Source organism: Rhinatrema bivittatum, chromosome 3 (genome assembly GCF_901001135.1).
Source record: "Rhinatrema bivittatum chromosome 3, aRhiBiv1.1, whole genome shotgun sequence".
Lineage (NCBI taxonomy): Eukaryota > Metazoa > Chordata > Amphibia > Gymnophiona > Rhinatrematidae > Rhinatrema > Rhinatrema bivittatum.
In genome coordinates, this window is record NC_042617.1 from 525,381,757 (window position 1) to 525,400,057 (window position 18,301).

Sequence of the window (18,301 nt, forward strand, 5' to 3'; positions counted from 1 at the left end):
ATGAAATCTCATGTTGCGAGCATAATACATTTATTTAAATCTCATAATTTGCTTGCTTGATCTGTCTTGTAGGGTGGACCATAGTAGGATTCTTCTATTTTGTGACTAGGGGAAAAACAAGCAAAATATGTCACCATATGTCTTATTTATTTTCTGCAGGAGTCCTCAGTCCTGGACCATTGTGCTGCTATACAAAAAGCTGAGCTGGCTAAACCATCCCTGCTTTGTAATGTACAGATAATGGATTGGTTTGGAAATATTACCAGTTGCTAATGGGAGTGACCTTCCTCACTGATATTCCTTGTGATCTTGGGCAAGTCCAGTTATCTCCCATTGCCTGAGATACCCACTTAGATTGTAAGATCTTATGGGCAGGGACTTATTGTACCTGAATTACTAATGATGCAGTGAGCCACTTTTGTGGATTAGTTGAAAAGGTGGGCTAAATATCCAAATTATTTATATGTACTATTATTGTTGTTATAAACGGCCAAGCTGTGGTTCAGGGTGCTCATAATGCCCCATTCTCAGTTTGAATGAATAATGTTTCCCTACTGTGGCATTAAGCTGATTCTGTTGTACTCTATGGTCTTAAGTAAAATACATTTGTTTACCATTTAAAAATTAGTTTTTATACCCAAGTTTTCAAATAAGAGTGGCAGAACTATCGAGACCTCTGTGCAATCAAGAACAGATATTGGTCCAATTAGAATGTCATGTTATTTATATGCAGCATAAAATTAGTCGTATTGTATGCTAAAACCAGGAAATTCTACCTGAGCTGCTGATTGAGTGCCATCAAAATAGAACTTTTTTTCAAGTAGGTTTCTTCTACAATAGATTCTCCTCTGCTGCAACTGACAGTTTTTATGTATTTTTTTTACTGATAAATAAAAGTAAGACTAACCTTACATCATTTTAATGTGTTTATAATATGTGGGTTATGTGTTTAGAAGGGTTGTAAGGTTCTTTCAAATTCACAATGCATAAACTGACAACTCATAGTCTCACAATTCAATGATCACCTCATCACCCTAAGAAACCCATGTTTTTGTAACTTTTTAGTCATATTTTGCAATATTTGTACATTTTACACAGTAGAAGTATGGTGCCAGTCATATCCCTACTTACTTCAACCCCATGTCTGGAAGCAGTCCATTCTCACAGACATGCCCAGCTAAACTTTATTGATCTAGCACAAATCGTTCTGCAGTGATGTTTCTTCCAATTCCCGCTGGCTCTGGGAAGGACACACAAGTTTCCAAGCACTGCCCTCAAACAGGCATTTAGGAACCGTGTAGAATGATTTAGCTCTGAGATCTGCACTGCTAAGGCCTGGACTTCAGTGATACCACCACAGCTGCTGTCTGAAGTGATTTATTCGAAGTGTGCCCTGCCAATTCTGAGAGACGAGCAGCACCTCCAGTGACTCCTGTGCATGTAGCAAAGAAAAAACACCCCCAAACATAAATGTCACTCTAGAACCTGTTAAATCTTGGGTCGCCAGCCCTTAATGAACTGCATGATCTTTTTCACTTGCAGTTTGGTGAGCTTAAAGTCATCCAAGAGAATCTCCTCAGTTAGCTGTACAAAGATGCTGCCATCAATGCGCTCTCGAACAAAAAAGGACACCACATCTTCAGAAAGGCCAATGAACCGCAGGCATCTGGACACCTCTTCCACAGACAAGGTGGACAAGTCAGAAGGGGGGTGCCATGGTGAACCATCCCCACTGGCTCTAGTCATGCCTGGGACATGAGAAGTGTCCAGGCTGCTTCTTGACATTGGAGGGACTTCAATGACTCCCTGTGTAAGGTACACTCTGGTGACACCTCCCTCAGCCCCCCTTAAAATTGTTGGAGAAAGTGGATCTGTGCTTCTGATCACAATGTTCTCCATATCAAAGCCTTTTGGAGGCCTGGGTGGAGGGACAGGGCAGGATCCCCCGCCACTTCCCTTGAACACAGACTCTGGCATGCAAGTGCGGAACTCCGGGTTGAATCGCAGTTCAGAAGCGATGGACACAGAATCCGGGGATGGGCTCTGACTGTTGCTCACATCGAATGGGTCAAATGACTCTGAGGCAGTAGAGGGGGACTTCTGGCGCTCTAAGGATTCCAGCCACTCTGTAGAAGATGAAGGGCTGGAGGAGTAGGCAGGATTGGAAAAAGGGTTCAGAGCCCCAAAGGGGGCGAAGCGTTTCTGTGGGTGAGGAGGCTTCAGCCTAGGGCAGCTGTAGTAGGTTTTGATAGCAGAGTCCGCACTCAGTAGAGGTGTAGAGCGCCCACTGGCAACACTAGGGCCCGTATCAGCGTAGGCCCAAGGGTCGGACCAGGATGTCTGGGTGGGCTGCACAGTGGAGGGCATGTTCCCAGCAAGCTGACGGTTTGAAGAATCTCCAGCCTTGCAGTCTCCCCAGGTGCATGGATAGCAGTACAGAGAGTAAGAGTCCGGGGAAGGGGAGCAGCTTCCACTGCGAGTTCCTGATCTGCGTGGAGGGAAAAGAAAACATTGTAAAGAAGGATAAGCGATGTAGGGCGAGGGCATGATTTGTACCTGCACACCTTTCTGCTGGGAACACTTTCAAAGCCATTTGCCTGGGTAAAGTGGCTTGCCTGAAAATTGGCTTCCTGTAATGTGGCTGAAAGAACATGTTGACCTGAGCCAGATTAAAATTACCAGTAATCAATCCTATCAGCGAATTTAGGTTATGAGAGTAAAACAGCACATGTACATTTTAAAATGGATGGATGCTATTTTGTCCCCCTTTGGCTGCCTGCTTGAATAGCGGGTGCAAGGGACACATCCTTTTTTAGCAACTGTTTGTTGTTTCCCTTTGGCAGTTGACTACTCACATTCTATCAGGTTAGGATTTAGGAACAGGCACCTGCCTCTGCCACCAAATTTTTCTAGCTGCCGTAGTGCTGCTTATGCCGCTGCCATGCCAGCATCTCGATCTAATGTTCGTCACGTATAGTGGCGCCAGCCCCGCAGCAGCGGAAGCTCGGGACAGTAAATTCAGCAAGCCAGTGCATACTCACAGACCCTGTGGCACCTCTCCCCCCCCGTGCACGTAATAGGAAGCCCATGTGGCAGAAGGGGGTAAAGCATCGCGCAAGGCCTGTGAGCGCTCAACAGCTTCCAGGAAGCCCCTTGCTGAATTTTCTTTCCCGAGTTGTTACTGCTGCAGGGCTGGTGCCCTTTATACAGGACAAGCAGCAACACAATTCAGAGGTGAGGAGGGACGCCTGGATAAGGGAAGATCTCGGTAGAAGCAAACCATGGAGGACCCCCTGTTATCTCCCATTACTTCTGTTGGGGGACTTCCCATTACCTATGGATGCTCACAGATGGTCTGTCATGTTAAACTTTGTTAGCTGAAAGTCATTGCTTCCACAGAAAACTGTAAATTCCAGTCACATTATACTGAGATAGATAAGCCATTTACATATTACTACAGTATTTACAATAAGCAGCCAATAATTTGTGACTGTCCCTTTTGAAATATTGCACTGATGGGACAGAAACAACTTGGGATTGATCCTGCCCCATTTGGATGCGGAGAAGGCATGATTAGGAAGCCTTGGGTGGGGGGAGGCTTTTAGTGCACACTAACAATAGCATGCACTAAAACATTTTAATGCATGCTATTATGTAATAGAATAGACTAAAAAGATTAAAAAAGAAACCCTACCACCACCAATGTAATGAAACAAAAACGAAATGAAAAAAAAAAAAAAAGTCTGCACACTCCTATGTATCGGCAAGCTGAATGTCTAGTGTCACTCACACATCATGGAGTCCTGAAGAGTAGTAAGACAGGCTGGGGCTGGGTGAATGTGCTGGTGGAAGTTGTGCCTTTGGAAAGCGGGGTGGTACTGGAGGGCTTGCAGTAGAAAGTGGTTTGCTCCCTCGTGGCGGAACAGGAGGCGCGTTCAGCAAACGGCATTCTTCCTTTACCTGCAAAGCACAACAAAATTGCAATCAGAAAAAAAGCATTCCCTTTCCTCTACCCCATTACCAGTATCTCTCTTCTGTGCTGTGGCAGGATTGCATTCCTAGCTGAGCACCCCAATTCCTAGACGCTGAGTAAATATTCGTTGTTTAAAAGAGGCAGAATATCTATAATACCTGAAGATAATCTGCTTTGAAATGCTAGAAAGTGGAATATACATAAAATAAATAAATAAAGTGAAGATAAGACATGATGGTTAAAGCCTATAACCAGAAGTCTTGAACTCTTGACTTTATAGCCCTGCTGTCCCATAAACCCTCTCTGTGACCTCTTTGAGCATTAGTTTTCTCCATTACAACTGCATAAAAATAAATATCAAAAGAATAGTTATGATTGTGTAGACAGGCTTCCCTCAGGCTGGTTCAGGGCCTACCAAGGTCACACACAGGTAGATATTCAGCAGAACATGATGAATATACCCATATAAAGTTATCTGGCTAGAACAAGTATTTTTCCAACCAGACTTACTCATCTAACTTTAGCCAGGTAATGCCATATTCACAATCTCTTGTAATTTGGCTAAATGTTAACCGGGTAGCTCATTACCCAGATAAAATTTAGCCAGGGAGCAGGGGGCAATGTTCAAATTTTGTTTTTTCTCTGATGTCACTTCAGAAGTTACCCAGACAAAAGCCTTTCTGTATTGACCTCATAAAGTATTGCCCTACCAAAGACACTTATTTTTGAACTTGCAGTGTGGAAACAGAGCAGCATTACAACAATTTATTTATTTATTAGGTTTTGTATACCGTCACCAAGGGTAACAGTTCACAACATAAAGGACACATCATATTTGGCCACAATAGAATCTTAAAAATAAAATCTAAAACGTACCTAAAAGAAAAACCTAAAATTCATTGTTAACATAATAAAATTATAAAATACAATTCATAAAAAATAACTGCAATAACATAAAACAAAAGCTTCAAACTTTCTCTAAAAAATACAGGTAAACTTATATCCAAAAAACAGTAAAACAGTAAAAGCAAATGTTAAAAATAAGACTTTTAAGACTGACTTAGGAAAGCCTCATTAAAAAGCCATGTTTTTAAGTTTCGCTTAAACTGTTTAAAGTTAGTCTCCATTCTAATAGGTGTTGGAAGTAAGTTCCAAATTTTGGGTCCTGCAAGTGATAAAGCTCTCGCTCACCTGATGGAGATGGGCTGAATGAACAGAGGGTAGTGTTAATAAGCCTTTACTGGCAGAATGCAGGTTTCTTTGCGGGATGTGCAGTCTGATGGCAGCATTCAGCCAGTCTACCTGTTCACCATGGATCAGCTTGTGCAAAATGCAAATTGTTTTAAATTTAACCTGAGATTCTATCGGCAATCAGTGTAAATCGATCAAGGTTGGAGTGATATGCTCACTTTTTTTTTTTCCCAGTTAGAATTCTCGCTGCTACATTTTGGAGGACCTGAATGGGTCGAATAGTGGAGATGGGCAGTCCTAAGAGTAGTGAATTACAATAATCAATACTACCAAATAAAAGTGCTTGAAGTACTGTGCAGAAATCATTTTGAGCAAGTAGGGGGTTTCAGACGTCTCAATGTTAGTAGCTTTGAGTACCCTTCTCTTACTTTGATTGCAATATGTTTTTTAAAACTGAATTTATTTATTTATTTATTTATTTCTTTTGTATACCGACATTCGATCGAGATATCACATCGGTTTCCAGAAAACAGGTTGAATAGAGCCGGAACTGCCCTATTTTACATTGTAACAAGAGAACAGTTGATTAAACAATAAATATAAGGAACATTGTAACATATGAATAAAATTAAAATTAAATATTAGATGTGGGTATATAGAAATGGCATATAGCCTATATACAATATGTACAATATGACTTGGTTATGAGTAGGGTGGGGGACAGGGAAAAGGGAGTCAATGATGACACCCAGGTCCCTAATATGCTCTGCTAGTTCGAGAGTAGTATGATCTTGAAGTGATATTTTACTAGTACATCTGGGGGTTATTTTCCTCTCTAAAAGAATAATCTCTGTTTTTTCGATATTTAAAACCAGCCTCATTTGTGTGAGTAATTGTTTTATTGCTTTCAGATAAATAGACACAATTTCATGGGCTTTCTCTACAGAATCCTCTATGGGCAATATAATCTGTATATCGTCTGCATATAAGTAATATGTCAGACCAAGACCGGACAGTAAGTGGCACAGAGGCAGCACATAAATGTTAAACAGGGACGCAGAGAGTGTGGAGCCCTGTGGGACACCGGTGTTAAGAACAGTTTTATGGGAGATGGTATTGTTCACTTGAACTTGAAAGAACCAGTTAGACAGGAAAGATTCGAACCATTTTAACACCGTGCCTGTTAGTCTAATTTCAGTTAATCTCTGTAATAAAAACTGATGGTTTACCGTGTCAAAAGCCGCAGATAAATCTAAAAGAATTAGGAGATATGACTGACCGTGGTCCATCCCTCTCAGCACAGTATCAGAAAGTGATAAAAGTAATGTTTCAGTGCTAAAATGACGTCTAAAACCAAATTGGGTGGGATAGAGGATATCATTAGAATCAAGATCTAAAGTTAATTGTTTATAAACTATCTTCTCAATCAATTTTGCAATGAGGGAAAGGTTTGAGACGGGTCTGTAATTATTCGATATTGTTGGATCGAGATTTTTCTTTTTTAGAATAGGTCGAACCACTGCACCTTTAAGGTTGTCTGGGAGGACTCCTTCACTGAGTGACATATTTATAATACTGGTAATGGCTGGTAAGATTGTTTCAGGGATCAATTTAAAGTCTGTGATCCTTATGGCATCTAAAGGATGACTAGCTGGATTTAATGTTTGCAGTAGTTGATCTACCTCTATGGTAGAAATATCATCAAAATTTGACCATTTTGGAGTATCTCTTGCATTAAGGGTAATAATCTGTTTAGAGTAATCTAGATTGAATAGTAAATTATCTATTTTATCTTTGAAGAAACGTGCAATTTCATCACAACGTCCCTCAGCGAGATTTAACTGAGAATGACCCGAATCAGAAGTTAGTTTATCCACAATATTGAACAGCGCTTTATGATTATTAGAAAATTTGTGAATTTTCCTAACATTATACTCTTTTTTTTTTTTTTTGGCGGAGTCGATTAATGTTTTGTAATTTGCTAGGAACACGCAATAGTTACTTAGCGCCTCTGTGGTTTTACTCTTTCTCCAAATTTTTTCTTTTTTTCTTAGTATTTTCTTATTAGCCCTAATCTGCTCATTATACCAAGGATTTTTCTTCCTCTTATCTATGAATGTTTTGGTTCAGATAGGATTAATTCTGTCTGCAATTTCCGAGGTTATTTCTAGCCATGATTCTACTGCACATTGTGTAGATGTTAAGTTAATGTTAGTTAATTTATCTGCGAGTTCATTATTCAGCTCATCAGACTTAAACGGTGGTCGGTACTTAAACTGAAGAGACTCTGCTGGTTTTTGTTTAAATGATTTTTTTTTTGTAAACTATCTTTATTCAGTTTTTCATTTTTATACAAACAAATACAAACAACAACTGTAAACAACAGAGTAAAGGCCCCTTAGGAACCAATAATGAATGTATGACTTTCCATCGCTCGTTCCGTCCTCCCCCCCCCCCCCCCCTCCCCCCCCCCCCTGAATGCAAGTGGTGGTGGATAGTATAGTTAGGAAAAAGTCCAAGATAAAGAGGCTAGGTAGGCGCTCATGTCCATGCGTGGTGAGCCGTATGTCGGCGTCTTCAGTGTTCTTTCCCTTTTTGATTCCCCCCAACTCGGTGGCACCTTCGATTTAAGTCGTCAGGTCATCAGCCCACGGATCCCAGGACTGTCCAGGTCGTGGAGTTAAGAATCTGGTAAAGCCAGTCCAAACCTGCTTAATATGTACAGACCTCTTTGGCATTGCCTCTGTAAGTAGGGCATGCTCTGTAGAGCATAGGCGAACCATTTTTTGGAACCAGCTGTCATAACTTGGGGCAAAGACCTCAAGCCAAGTAGTTAATATTACTTGTTTCCCCAATAGGCCGGCTCTCCCAATCAAAAGGCGCTCAGGATCAGATAAAGATTCTGATAAACAAGATCCCAACCCAAATAACCATAAGTTGGGATCCGGTGGGAGTTTCCGTCTCATAAAAAAGGAGCACGCTTTACCCATCTGTTTCCAGAAAAGGGAAATTTTCGGGCAGTCCCAAAAGCAATGAAAAAAAGTACTGTCGGGAGAAGAAAATTATTCCTCACCTGCTAATTTTCGTTCCTGTAGTACAAAGGATCAGTCCAGACGGTGGGTTATGTCCCCTGTCCAGCAGATGGAGTCAGAACAAAAGCTCGAGGGGGGAGGTCCTATATGACCTCACAGCTGAAGCTAGAATCCTCAGTAACAATACTTTCAGAGCCAAAAAGAGGAAAAAAAACATTGGAGGAATCAAGAAACACAACTGTTCAAAAAAGTGTAATTAACAATTGAACTGTTTTAAACCCATTACAAACATGGAACTTGCAAAAACAAACACACAAAAACTCGACCATTCCCTAGAGAACCAGGGAATGTCAGAGTTAGAGACAGAAAAGAGTAGTAAGGACGAGCAGAGGTATTCCCCAAAAAAGAATTCCCCCCAGACATTAGGGAGGGTGTCTGGACTGATCCTTTGTACTACAGGAACGAAAATTAGCAGGTGAGGAATAATTTTCTTTTCCCTGTACGTACAAGGATCAGTCCAGACGGTGGGATGTACCAAAGCTTCCCTACTACGGGTGGGCCTTGGAAAGCCCTGCTCGAATGACACTATCTCCGAAAGATCCGAACACGGGAGCCCGTACATCCAGACGATAGTGCTTGGAAAAGGTATGCAGTGACTTCCAGGTGGCCGCTCTACAAATCTCTTGCGCAGATACTGACATACTCTCCGCCCAAGAGGCAGCTTGAGCCCTTACAGAATGAGCCTTAACAGCCAACGGTGGATGTCTTCCAGCCGTAATGTACGCTGAGACTATCGCACCCTTCAACCAACGGGCGATAGTAGCCTTGGAAGCCATACAACCTTTCCTAGGCCCTGACCAAAGGACAAACAAGTGGTCTGAGAGCCGAAACTCATTTGTAGATGCCAGATACTGCAAAAGACACCTCTTGACATCCAAAGAACGCAGTTGTCTAGAATCCTCCGACGAGAAAGAAGGCAATTCGACCGACTGGTTGAGATGAAAAGGAGAGACTACCTTTGGAAGAAAGGAAGGCACCGTGCGTAAGGATACTCCGCAGTCCGTGAAACGGAGATACGGTTCCCTACAGGACAGCGCCTGGAGTTCTGAAATGCGACGCGCTGAAGTAATAGCCACCAGGAAAATAGACTTAAGCGTAAGATCCTTTATGGTGGACGACCGTAGAGGCTCGAATGGTGGATCACCCAGTACCTTGAGTACCAAGTTGAGACTCCATGAAGGACAGAGTGGTCTGATCGGAGGTTTCAACTGTCGTACTCCCCGAAGGAAGCGTACAACATCCGGATGCGCCGAGAGAAGCGAGTCCTTTCCATTATGGAGAAGCGCTCCCAAGGCAGCCACCTGTACCCTAATGGAGTTGTAGGCGAGACCCATCTCCAAACCTGACTGCAAAAAGTCAAGAATCTGTGCGACCGAAGCTTTACTCGGAATAAGAGAGCGTGAAACGCACCAATCCTCAAAAACCTTCCAGACTCTTACATAAGTAACCGAAGTAGAAGACTTACGAGCTCGTAGAAGAGTGGAAATCACAGCCTCCGGGTATCCCCGACGCCTGAATCTACGCCTCTCAAAAGCCAGGCCGCAAGACAGAAGCGATCCGCCGCTTCGAAAAATATGGGCCCCTGCCTGAGAAGCCGTGGGAGATGACCGAGCCGGATCGGACCGTCGTGAGCGAGGTGTAGAAGATCCCCGAACCACGGACGACGAGGCCATTCCGGAGCTACCAGGATCACCGGACCCGGATGGGTCTCGATCCGCCTTAACACCTTCCCCACCAGAGGCCACGGTGGGAAGACATAAAGAAGAATCCGGTGTGGCCATGGCAGGACTAGCGCATCGACCCCTTCTGCGCCGTGTTCCCTTCTGCGACTGAAGAAGCGTGGTGCCTTTGCGTTTGCCGCTGTGGCCATGAGATCCAAGCGAGGCTTGCCCCAACGATGTTCTATCAGGGACATCGCAGCCATGGAGAGTTCCCACTCCCCGGGATCCAGTCGCTGACGGCTGAGAAAGTCCGCCTGTACGTTGTCGACGCCTGCTATGTGAGAGGCTGATAGGCGGAGTAAGTTGAGCTCTGCCCAACGCATCAACTTCTCCGCTTCCCAAGCTACAAGGCGACTCTTTGTGCCTCCCTGGCGATTGATGTAAGACACTGTTGTTGCATTGTCGGATAGAATCCGGACCGCCCTTTGACGAACCATCGGGAAGAAACCCTGGAGAGCAAGACGAACTGCCCTGGTCTCCAGACGATTGATGGACCACTTCCTTTGTTCTTCTGTCCAAATTCCTTGGATGGAACTTAAGTGGCAGACCGCCCCCCAACCGGTGAGGCTGGCGTCCGTGGTTATTACTACCCAGTCCGGAGTTTCCAGGGACACTCCCCGAGCTAAGTGTCGAGGGTCTAACCACCAATGGAAACTGAGACGAGTCACCGCTGGGAGTGGAAGTACTGTTCGGTAATCCCCTGAAGCCGGTTTCCAACGAGACAGCAAAGCCCACTGAAGAGGCCGAAGATGAGCGAAGGCCCATGGAACTAGGTCGATTGTGGACGCCATAGTCCCTAGCACCTGAAGATAATCCCAGGCTGTGGGTTCTGGGAGGGATGAGAATCGCCGAATCAGCGCACGCAACGACTGTGCCCGTTCCGGTTTCAGAAACACCTTGCCCACCTTTGTGTTGAAGTGAGCTCCCAGAAAGTTCAGCGTCTGTGAGGGTGTGAGATGACTCTTGTCGAGATTGATGATCCAGCCTAGTGATCGTAGAAGAGAAACCACACGGTTCACGGCTTGTACACCCTGCAGTTGAGACTTTGACCGAATGAGCCAGTCGTCCAGATATGGGTGAACTAAGATTCCTTCTCTGCGAAGAGCAGCCGCGACTACCACCATTACCTTCGTGAAGACACGTGGTGCCGTGGAGAGGCCGAAAGGTAAAGCCTGGAACTGAAAGTGCTGACCTAGAATCTTGAAGCGAAGATACTTCTGGAAATCTGGATGAATAGGAATATGAAGATATGCCTCCATCAGATCTAGAGATGCAAGGAATTCCCCTTGATGAACCGCAGCTAAGACCGAGCGTAGGGTTTCCATACGAAAACGCGGGACCCGTAGAGCTCTGTTGATGGTCTTGAGGTCCAAAATGGGACGGAAATTGCCCCTCCTTCTTGGGCACTACAAAATATATTGAGTAATGACCTCGTCCCAGATTGGAGGCGGATACTGGCTTTATTGCTCCTAAGGTTAGTAGTCGATCGAGGGTCTGCCGAACAACTTCTTGTTTGTGGAACGACCCGCAAGGGGAGAAGAGGAACCTGTCCCTGGGAACGCGGACAAAATCCAATGCGTAACCGTTCTTTAGAATGTCCAGGACCCACTGATCCGATGTGATGCGGACCCACTCCTTGTAGAAAAGAGCGAGACGACCCCCTATCCTTGGGATCGGCTCGTGGGTCCATCTGGCATCATTGGGCTGGTTTGGTGGCAGAGCGAGATCCAGCTGGTTCCTTACCAGATCTACGCCCACGAAAGGACCGGTTCCAAGTCTGAGAGCGCGAGGAGGGATACCGAGGAGCTTGTTGCTGTCTGGTAGTTCTTGCTCGACGCTGGTTACGAGTTCGATTTCTAGAGAAGCTGAAAGACCTGGTAGAGCGGGGTCTGTCCTCTGGAAGTTTATGTACCGCATTCTCATTGAGAGACTTAATAATTTGGTCCAAATCTTCCCCAAAAAGGAACTTGCCTTTGAAAGGCAGGGATCCCAGTCGTGCTTTGGAAGAAGAATCAGCCGACCAGTTGCGGAGCCAGAGAAGACGACGGGCCGAGACCGCTGCTACCATAGAGCGAGACAAGACCCGGAGAAGGTCATATAGGGCATCTGCCCCATAAGCCAGCACCGATTCTAACCTGTCCGCCTGCTGAGCCTCGGAATCCGGGAGATCCTGCGAGGTGAGCAGTTGTTGTACCCAACGCAGTCCTGCTCTCTGAGCCAAGGCAGTGCAAATAGACGCTCGGACCCCAAGTGCGGAAACTTCAAAGATTCTTTTTAGATAGACCTCCAGCTTCCTATCTTGAAGATCCTTCAAGGCAGTACCACCAGTAACTGGAATGGTAGTACTCTTAGTTACTGCTGAAACCGCGGAATCCACCGCTGGGACCTTAAGCAATTCAAGAAACTCCATAGGTAGAGGATAGAGCTTATTCATAGCTCTGCTGACCTTGAGAGATGCCTCCGGAGCATCCCATTCCCTAGAAATCAACTGCAGGAAACTGGGATGGGTGGGAAAAGCCTTGGCAAGCGGCCGAAGACCTGCAAGGAGGGGATCCCCCTGTTTCACCTTAGGATCCGGAGCAGACGGTTCCGGGGGAGGATCAATGTCCATCTCTTGAAGAATATGAGGAATGAGTCCTTCCAACTCTTCCGCCTGAAATATCCTAAGGACCCGTGGATCGTCGCCCTCCATTTGAACAGACACACTGGGATCAATCCCAGTTGGATCCTGAGAGGGGTCCACCTGTGGACTTAAAGGAGCACCGCTTGTCGGTCCCGCGGGAACCTTGGAGGGTGCCTGTGACACTCCTAAATGCTGAGGCGGTCCTAGGGTCGAAGGTCCCCCTAAGGAAACATCCAAACGTGGAAGTTTAGCTGGGGTAGGTTGCAAAAAGGGTCCCAGAGGCTGACTGCTTTGCAGGAAAGCCCGGTGCATAAGTACCACAAACTCCGGAGAAAAACCGGGGAGTCCCGGAGGAAAACCTCCCGGAACATTAGTTGCCGACTGACTGTCAATTCTCTCAGTCATGGGAGCCAAAACGGAGGGAGGCGGCAAACGCGATCCCCCTGCATCCTCTTCTGAACCGTCGGCTTCCTCGTCAGAAAATAAAATGGCCGCCGTTCCCGCGCTCAACGGGAACGGGGCTTGCCGCTTCTGAAAAGCGCTCTCCTCAGAGAGAGTTCCTGTGCCGTCCCCAGCTTGCTCTGCGATTCCCTCAGCCGGAATACAGGATGAACAAAGTCCCTCAGAGGAGAGCCGACTCGTCTGCCGACTGCAGGAGGCACAAGCCGACGCGCGTGGCATAGCTGTGAGGGGAGGCAGGAACGAGCGGCGCGCCAAAAATAAAAACAAAACCCCCTGAAAGGCGCCTTGAATACTTCCCCGCTCCCTGTAAAAAAACGAAAGAGCCGCCGGGGAATGAACCTCCCGGCAGCTAGCAGCCCCGGGGAAATGTCTTCGCGGGGCTGCAAGTCGTCGAAGCTAACCAGGAGCGGGGGGGGGGGGGGGGGGGGGGGGAGAAACTCTATCAGTGTCACTGATGGTTACCCCTGACAGAAACAAAAATGCTGCCCTCCAGTGCCAGTCAGAAACGGCAAGAGGTGAGGTCCTGAAATAAAAAATTGAGGAGAAAAGAACACTTACCCCCAAAAACGGACCTTCGAGAAGAGAAACACAAAAAAGGAGAGTAAAGACCGAAAGCAAGTCCCTCCCCTTAAAGGACCATTACAAAGTAGCAGTCACTTATCTTGCCAGAGAAAAAATTTCTCTAATTATTCTTTAAATAATATATAACCTTTTTTTTTTTTTTTTTAAATTTTTTTTTCTTGATTCCTCAGAAAACAGGAAGGCCTAAAACCTAATAACCTGTGCTGGGGACTAGCCAGTCCCCTGCTCACATCTGCTGGAGTCAGAAGATACTGAGGATTCTAGCTTCAGCTGTGAGGTCATATAGGACCTCCCCCCTCGAGCTTTTGTTCTGACTCCATCTGCTGGACAGGGGACATAACCCACCGTCTGGACTGATCCTTGTACGTACAGGGAACTCCACATCTACCACATTGGGCAGAGGTTGCTATTTTCATTTGATAGGCCCTATTAGGGGTGATATAACTAAGCCAGAGAAATCTGTACTGCAGTTCTTGTAAATAGACATTTTCAGACAGTAGAGGGATATCATGAAAACAATTTTCAAACTCAGTATACGTCAACGAGAACAAGGCCCACTCTGTCCATTTTGCATAGGGCAGCGCAAGTATATCAGTAGCGGAAAATGCCAGCAATTCCTTATAAAGCAGGGAGGCCGTATTTTTGTTGTTTCTACCTATCCGCACGAGCTCCCCCAGCTTTTGTACCGCTGCCGTGTCTACCAACCCGTGCTCTGCCGTACGGAGGAAGTGATTGATTTGAAGATAAGCAAAGTAATCCCTACTGGGCACCAAAAATCGCCTCTGGAGCTCTACAAAGGAAAGAAGAGTGCCCGATCTGTCATCATACAGATCAGATATATGATTAAGTCCCAAATGTTTCCAACGTTGGAAGACACCCCCCCCAGTCCCTGGCGGAAAAAGCTCATGTCCCGTGATGGTTAAAAACTTAAGTTGTAGGCTTGCCAATCCCCCAATTTTACATAAAAGATGCCACGCCCTCCGACAGAGTCGAAGTAGGAGTTGTGATTTCAAATAGTGAGGAACCATCTGAATGGGTAATTGTATTAAAGGATTTAAGGTTCGGACTCCGTACCATTCCAATAGATAGGTATGGGGGGTCAAAGTAGAGAGTCCTGACAGCCAATCCCGAACATGGCGCACTCCACAAGCCAAATTATAGAGTTCCAAGTTGGGGCATCCCAGACCTCCTTGTTCTCTCGGTCTCATGAGCACGTCTAATGATATTCTGGCTTTCCTTTCCCTCCAAAGAAACGAACGCAGACCCCGATGTAATCGAAAAAGGTCTGCCCTCAGTATCCAAAGCGGGGCTAGCTGAATGAGATATAACCATTTAGGGACAAGTATCATTTTAAATAGATGAATACGCCCCATAAGAGTCAATGGGAGTGATGTCCACCGTTTTAACGTGTCTAGAGTTTTTGCGAGTAAGGGCCGAATATTCGCAGTATAAAAATTGCTCAAATTACAGGGGATATGAATACCCAAAAATTTTAATGAGTCCGCCGTCCACCGAAAGGGGAAGCCCCCCTGCCAAGTGTCCTTTAGCGTACCCGTAACATCAAGGGCCTCTGACTTATCATAATTTATCTTTAATCCAGAGAACAAACTGTAATGATCTAATATATCCAGGACATATGGAAGAGAATGCTGTGGTTGGGTCAGGTAAACTAACATATCATCAGCGAAAGCAGCTATTTTGAAAATATGTGCTGGCCCTCCAAATCCCCGCACCCCACCACTCTCCGCAATCTTCCGCAACAAAGGGTCTAAAGCTATAATGTATAGTAGTGGGGATAAGGGGCACCCCTGTCGTACTCCCCTCTGTATAGAGATGTCCCCTGATTTGCAGTGGTTAGCTAAAACCTTGGAGGAGGGAGCATCGTAAAGTAGTGTTACATAAGATAGGAAATCTCCCCCAACCCCAAACTTCTGTAAAACCATAAAAAGGTACGTCCAAGAAACGCGGTCAAAGGCTTTCTCAGAGTCCAGCCCCACCACTAGTGCCGGAGTAGTCTGCATTCGACAGATGGACATCGCCGTGAGCAGTTTAGTGATAGTCGCAGTCGGTTTCCGTCCTCTCACAAACCCCGTTTGGTGTGAGGAAATTAAAAAAGGGAGAAAAATCTTCAATCTTTCCGCTAAGGTTTTCGCTAGGACTTTGAAATCACAATTTAACAAGGTAATTGGCCGATATGAGGATGGCAAAGTCAGGTCTTTACCCGGTTTTGGTATAAGTGTTATGTGGGCTTCATTAAAGGAGGCGGGAAACCCCCCTTGCTTAAGCCCCGTTGTAAAGTAATTGGTTAAGGGCTCACTAATATACGGGGACAAGATTTTGTAAAACTCGTAGGAGAACCCATCAGGCCCTGGAGATTTCCCTGTGTGGGCCGCTGAAATTACTTGTGAAACTTCATAAGTCAGGAGCGGCCTATTTAAAAATTCTCGCTGGGCCGCGGACAAGGTAGGTAGACGCAGGTTCCGGAAAAAATCCTCTGCCTGTTCACTCCCTTCCCCGGCCTCCAGGCTATACAAATTTTGATAATATTTCTGGAAGGAAGCACAGATTTCCTTTTCGTCTACCGTCTCCCGTCCCGACTGCGTCTGCAAACGCGTGATGAACGATCGGGGCTTTTGGTTTCTCACTAGTCTAGCTAGCAGGCGGCCTGGTTTATTTCCAAATTTAAAAAATGATTTTGTCCCCCCCATAAATAAAGTCGAGCCCTAGTGTCCAGGAGTGTATTCAGGCGGCCCATAATACTATAAAACTCCACCCGGGCCTTACTGGTGTTGCACGCCGCGAAAACTCGTTTCGCTCGCTTCAATTTTGTCTCTAGATCTAAGATGGACTGATTTATTCTTTTACTTCTAGCATGAACGTAGGAGATTATTTCCCCTCGGAGGACAACTTTAGCCGTTTCCCAAAAAAGAAGGGGAGTATCGGCATGCTGGTGATTGTCTTGGGCAAAGTGTTTCCACTTTTCCTTTAGAAAAGTCTGAAAGTGAGCCTCATCTTTTAAAAAAGTGGGGAATCGCCATATTCGCCCCTGAAGGTCGGAACCCGGGGTTTTGATATCAATCGAGATTGGAGTATGATCAGAAATGACCAGGCTTTCTATATGTGCCTGAGAGATAGAGAAAAAATCCTGTTGGGAGACTAAAATATAATCAATGCGGGACATAGTCTGATGGGACCTCGAGATGTGTGTATAGTCCCTTTCACTGGGATGCAATGTCCTCCAGACATCAGTTAAAAACAATTTCCGACACAAATACGCCACACCTTGTTTTTGCTCTCCTTGCGACCTGGGTAGGGGATTGTTTCTATCCAGAGTAGCCTCATGTACACAGTTGAAATCCCCGGCCACATACAATGTACCTTGTCCATGGGTCTGCAGTAAATTGCAAATTTCTACAAAGAATGCATGGCGGTAGACATTTGGGGCATAGAGATTACAGATGGTAACCGGCTTATTATTCCAAACTCCTATTACAATAACATAACGGCCTTCTGCATCACTAAGGGTGTTAGTAACTTGAAACTTGGCATTTTTATGTAGTAAAATAGCAACCCCCCCTTTTCTATGCACCGCTTCTGTAAATGATTTTATGAGATTAAAATCCACATGGATCAGCGAGTGATCTGACCAAGGAACTGGAGTTATCGTGAAAGTTGATGCTGACTTTAGCAAATTTATTTATAAAAAATTAAATCTAAAGCATGGCCTAATTTATGTGTGGGTTCTTTATTTATTTATTTTTTTTATTATTTATTTAAAGTCTCTTATATACCGATGTTCGTATGCACATCGCATCGGTTCACAAAGAACAAAAGCTTTTGGGCAGAGCCCTTACATATAACAGCAGAATATAAATAACTTTCGGGCGGGGGCCCTTACATGTAACCATAAGAATACATTAAACAGGGGGGGGTAAAATACTGGTAAGGCGATGCAGTATTCCAAACATTAAATGGGTAAATTGTAAGCAATAGCACATAGGGCATTAATCAAAGTTTGGCTGGCTGCAGAACAAGGGTCTTTATCGACACGGATATTAAAATCACCTAGGATGATAGAAGGTTTATCAGGATTTAGATTAAATATAAAAAATTCAACAATTAGAAAAATATTTAGTTCACGTAAATCAGGCAGGCAGTCAGTAGCTGGCAAGTAACTCGACACATGTAGTTACTGGCATTTTTGAAAGGGGCTAGCTTTATTTTGAGGCAAATATTTATTTATTCCAACTCATAAACTGCTGTTGCAAAAGGTACGCTCAAAGCTGGTGAATAAAGGGGTAGATTTTCAAAGGGATACGCGCTTACCCCCCGAAAATCTACCCCAAACCCCCCCCTGCGTGCGCCGAGCCTATTTTGCATAGGCTCGGTGGCGCGCGCAAGCCCCGGGATGCACGTAAGTCCCAGGGCTTGCATGGAGGGGCATGTCAGGGGGGTGCTGGGAATGATGCGCCGTTTCGGGGGCGTGTCGCGAGTGACGTGGCATTTCGGGGGCGGCGCCATGGGTGTGGTTTCGGCCCGGGGGCATGGCCGCGGCCTCCGGACCAGCCCACAGACTGGAACACGGAGCGCGGCAGCCAGCCCGGCACGTGCAAAGTTACGCCTGCTTCCAGCAGGCGTAACTTTGCCGACAAAGGTA

At 45.4% G+C, this 18,301-nt stretch overlaps 1 protein-coding gene across 1 annotated transcript in view; it reads right to left on the reverse strand.

Moving 5' to 3' along the window:
• Positions 1–1,090: 1,090 nt before the first annotated feature.
• The window catches only part of GAREM2 (GRB2 associated regulator of MAPK1 subtype 2), a 165,922-nt gene continuing 148,711 nt past the window's right edge, over positions 1,091–18,301 (reverse strand). The window contains exons 4-5 of the mRNA XM_029596903.1: positions 3,791–3,960; positions 1,091–2,488 (exon numbers count right to left, since the gene is read on the reverse strand). Of these exons, the coding sequence (XP_029452763.1) occupies positions 1,489–2,488; positions 3,791–3,960 (1,170 nt within the window). The 3' untranslated portion in view covers positions 1,091–1,488. The remainder of the gene's footprint in view (positions 2,489–3,790; positions 3,961–18,301) is intronic.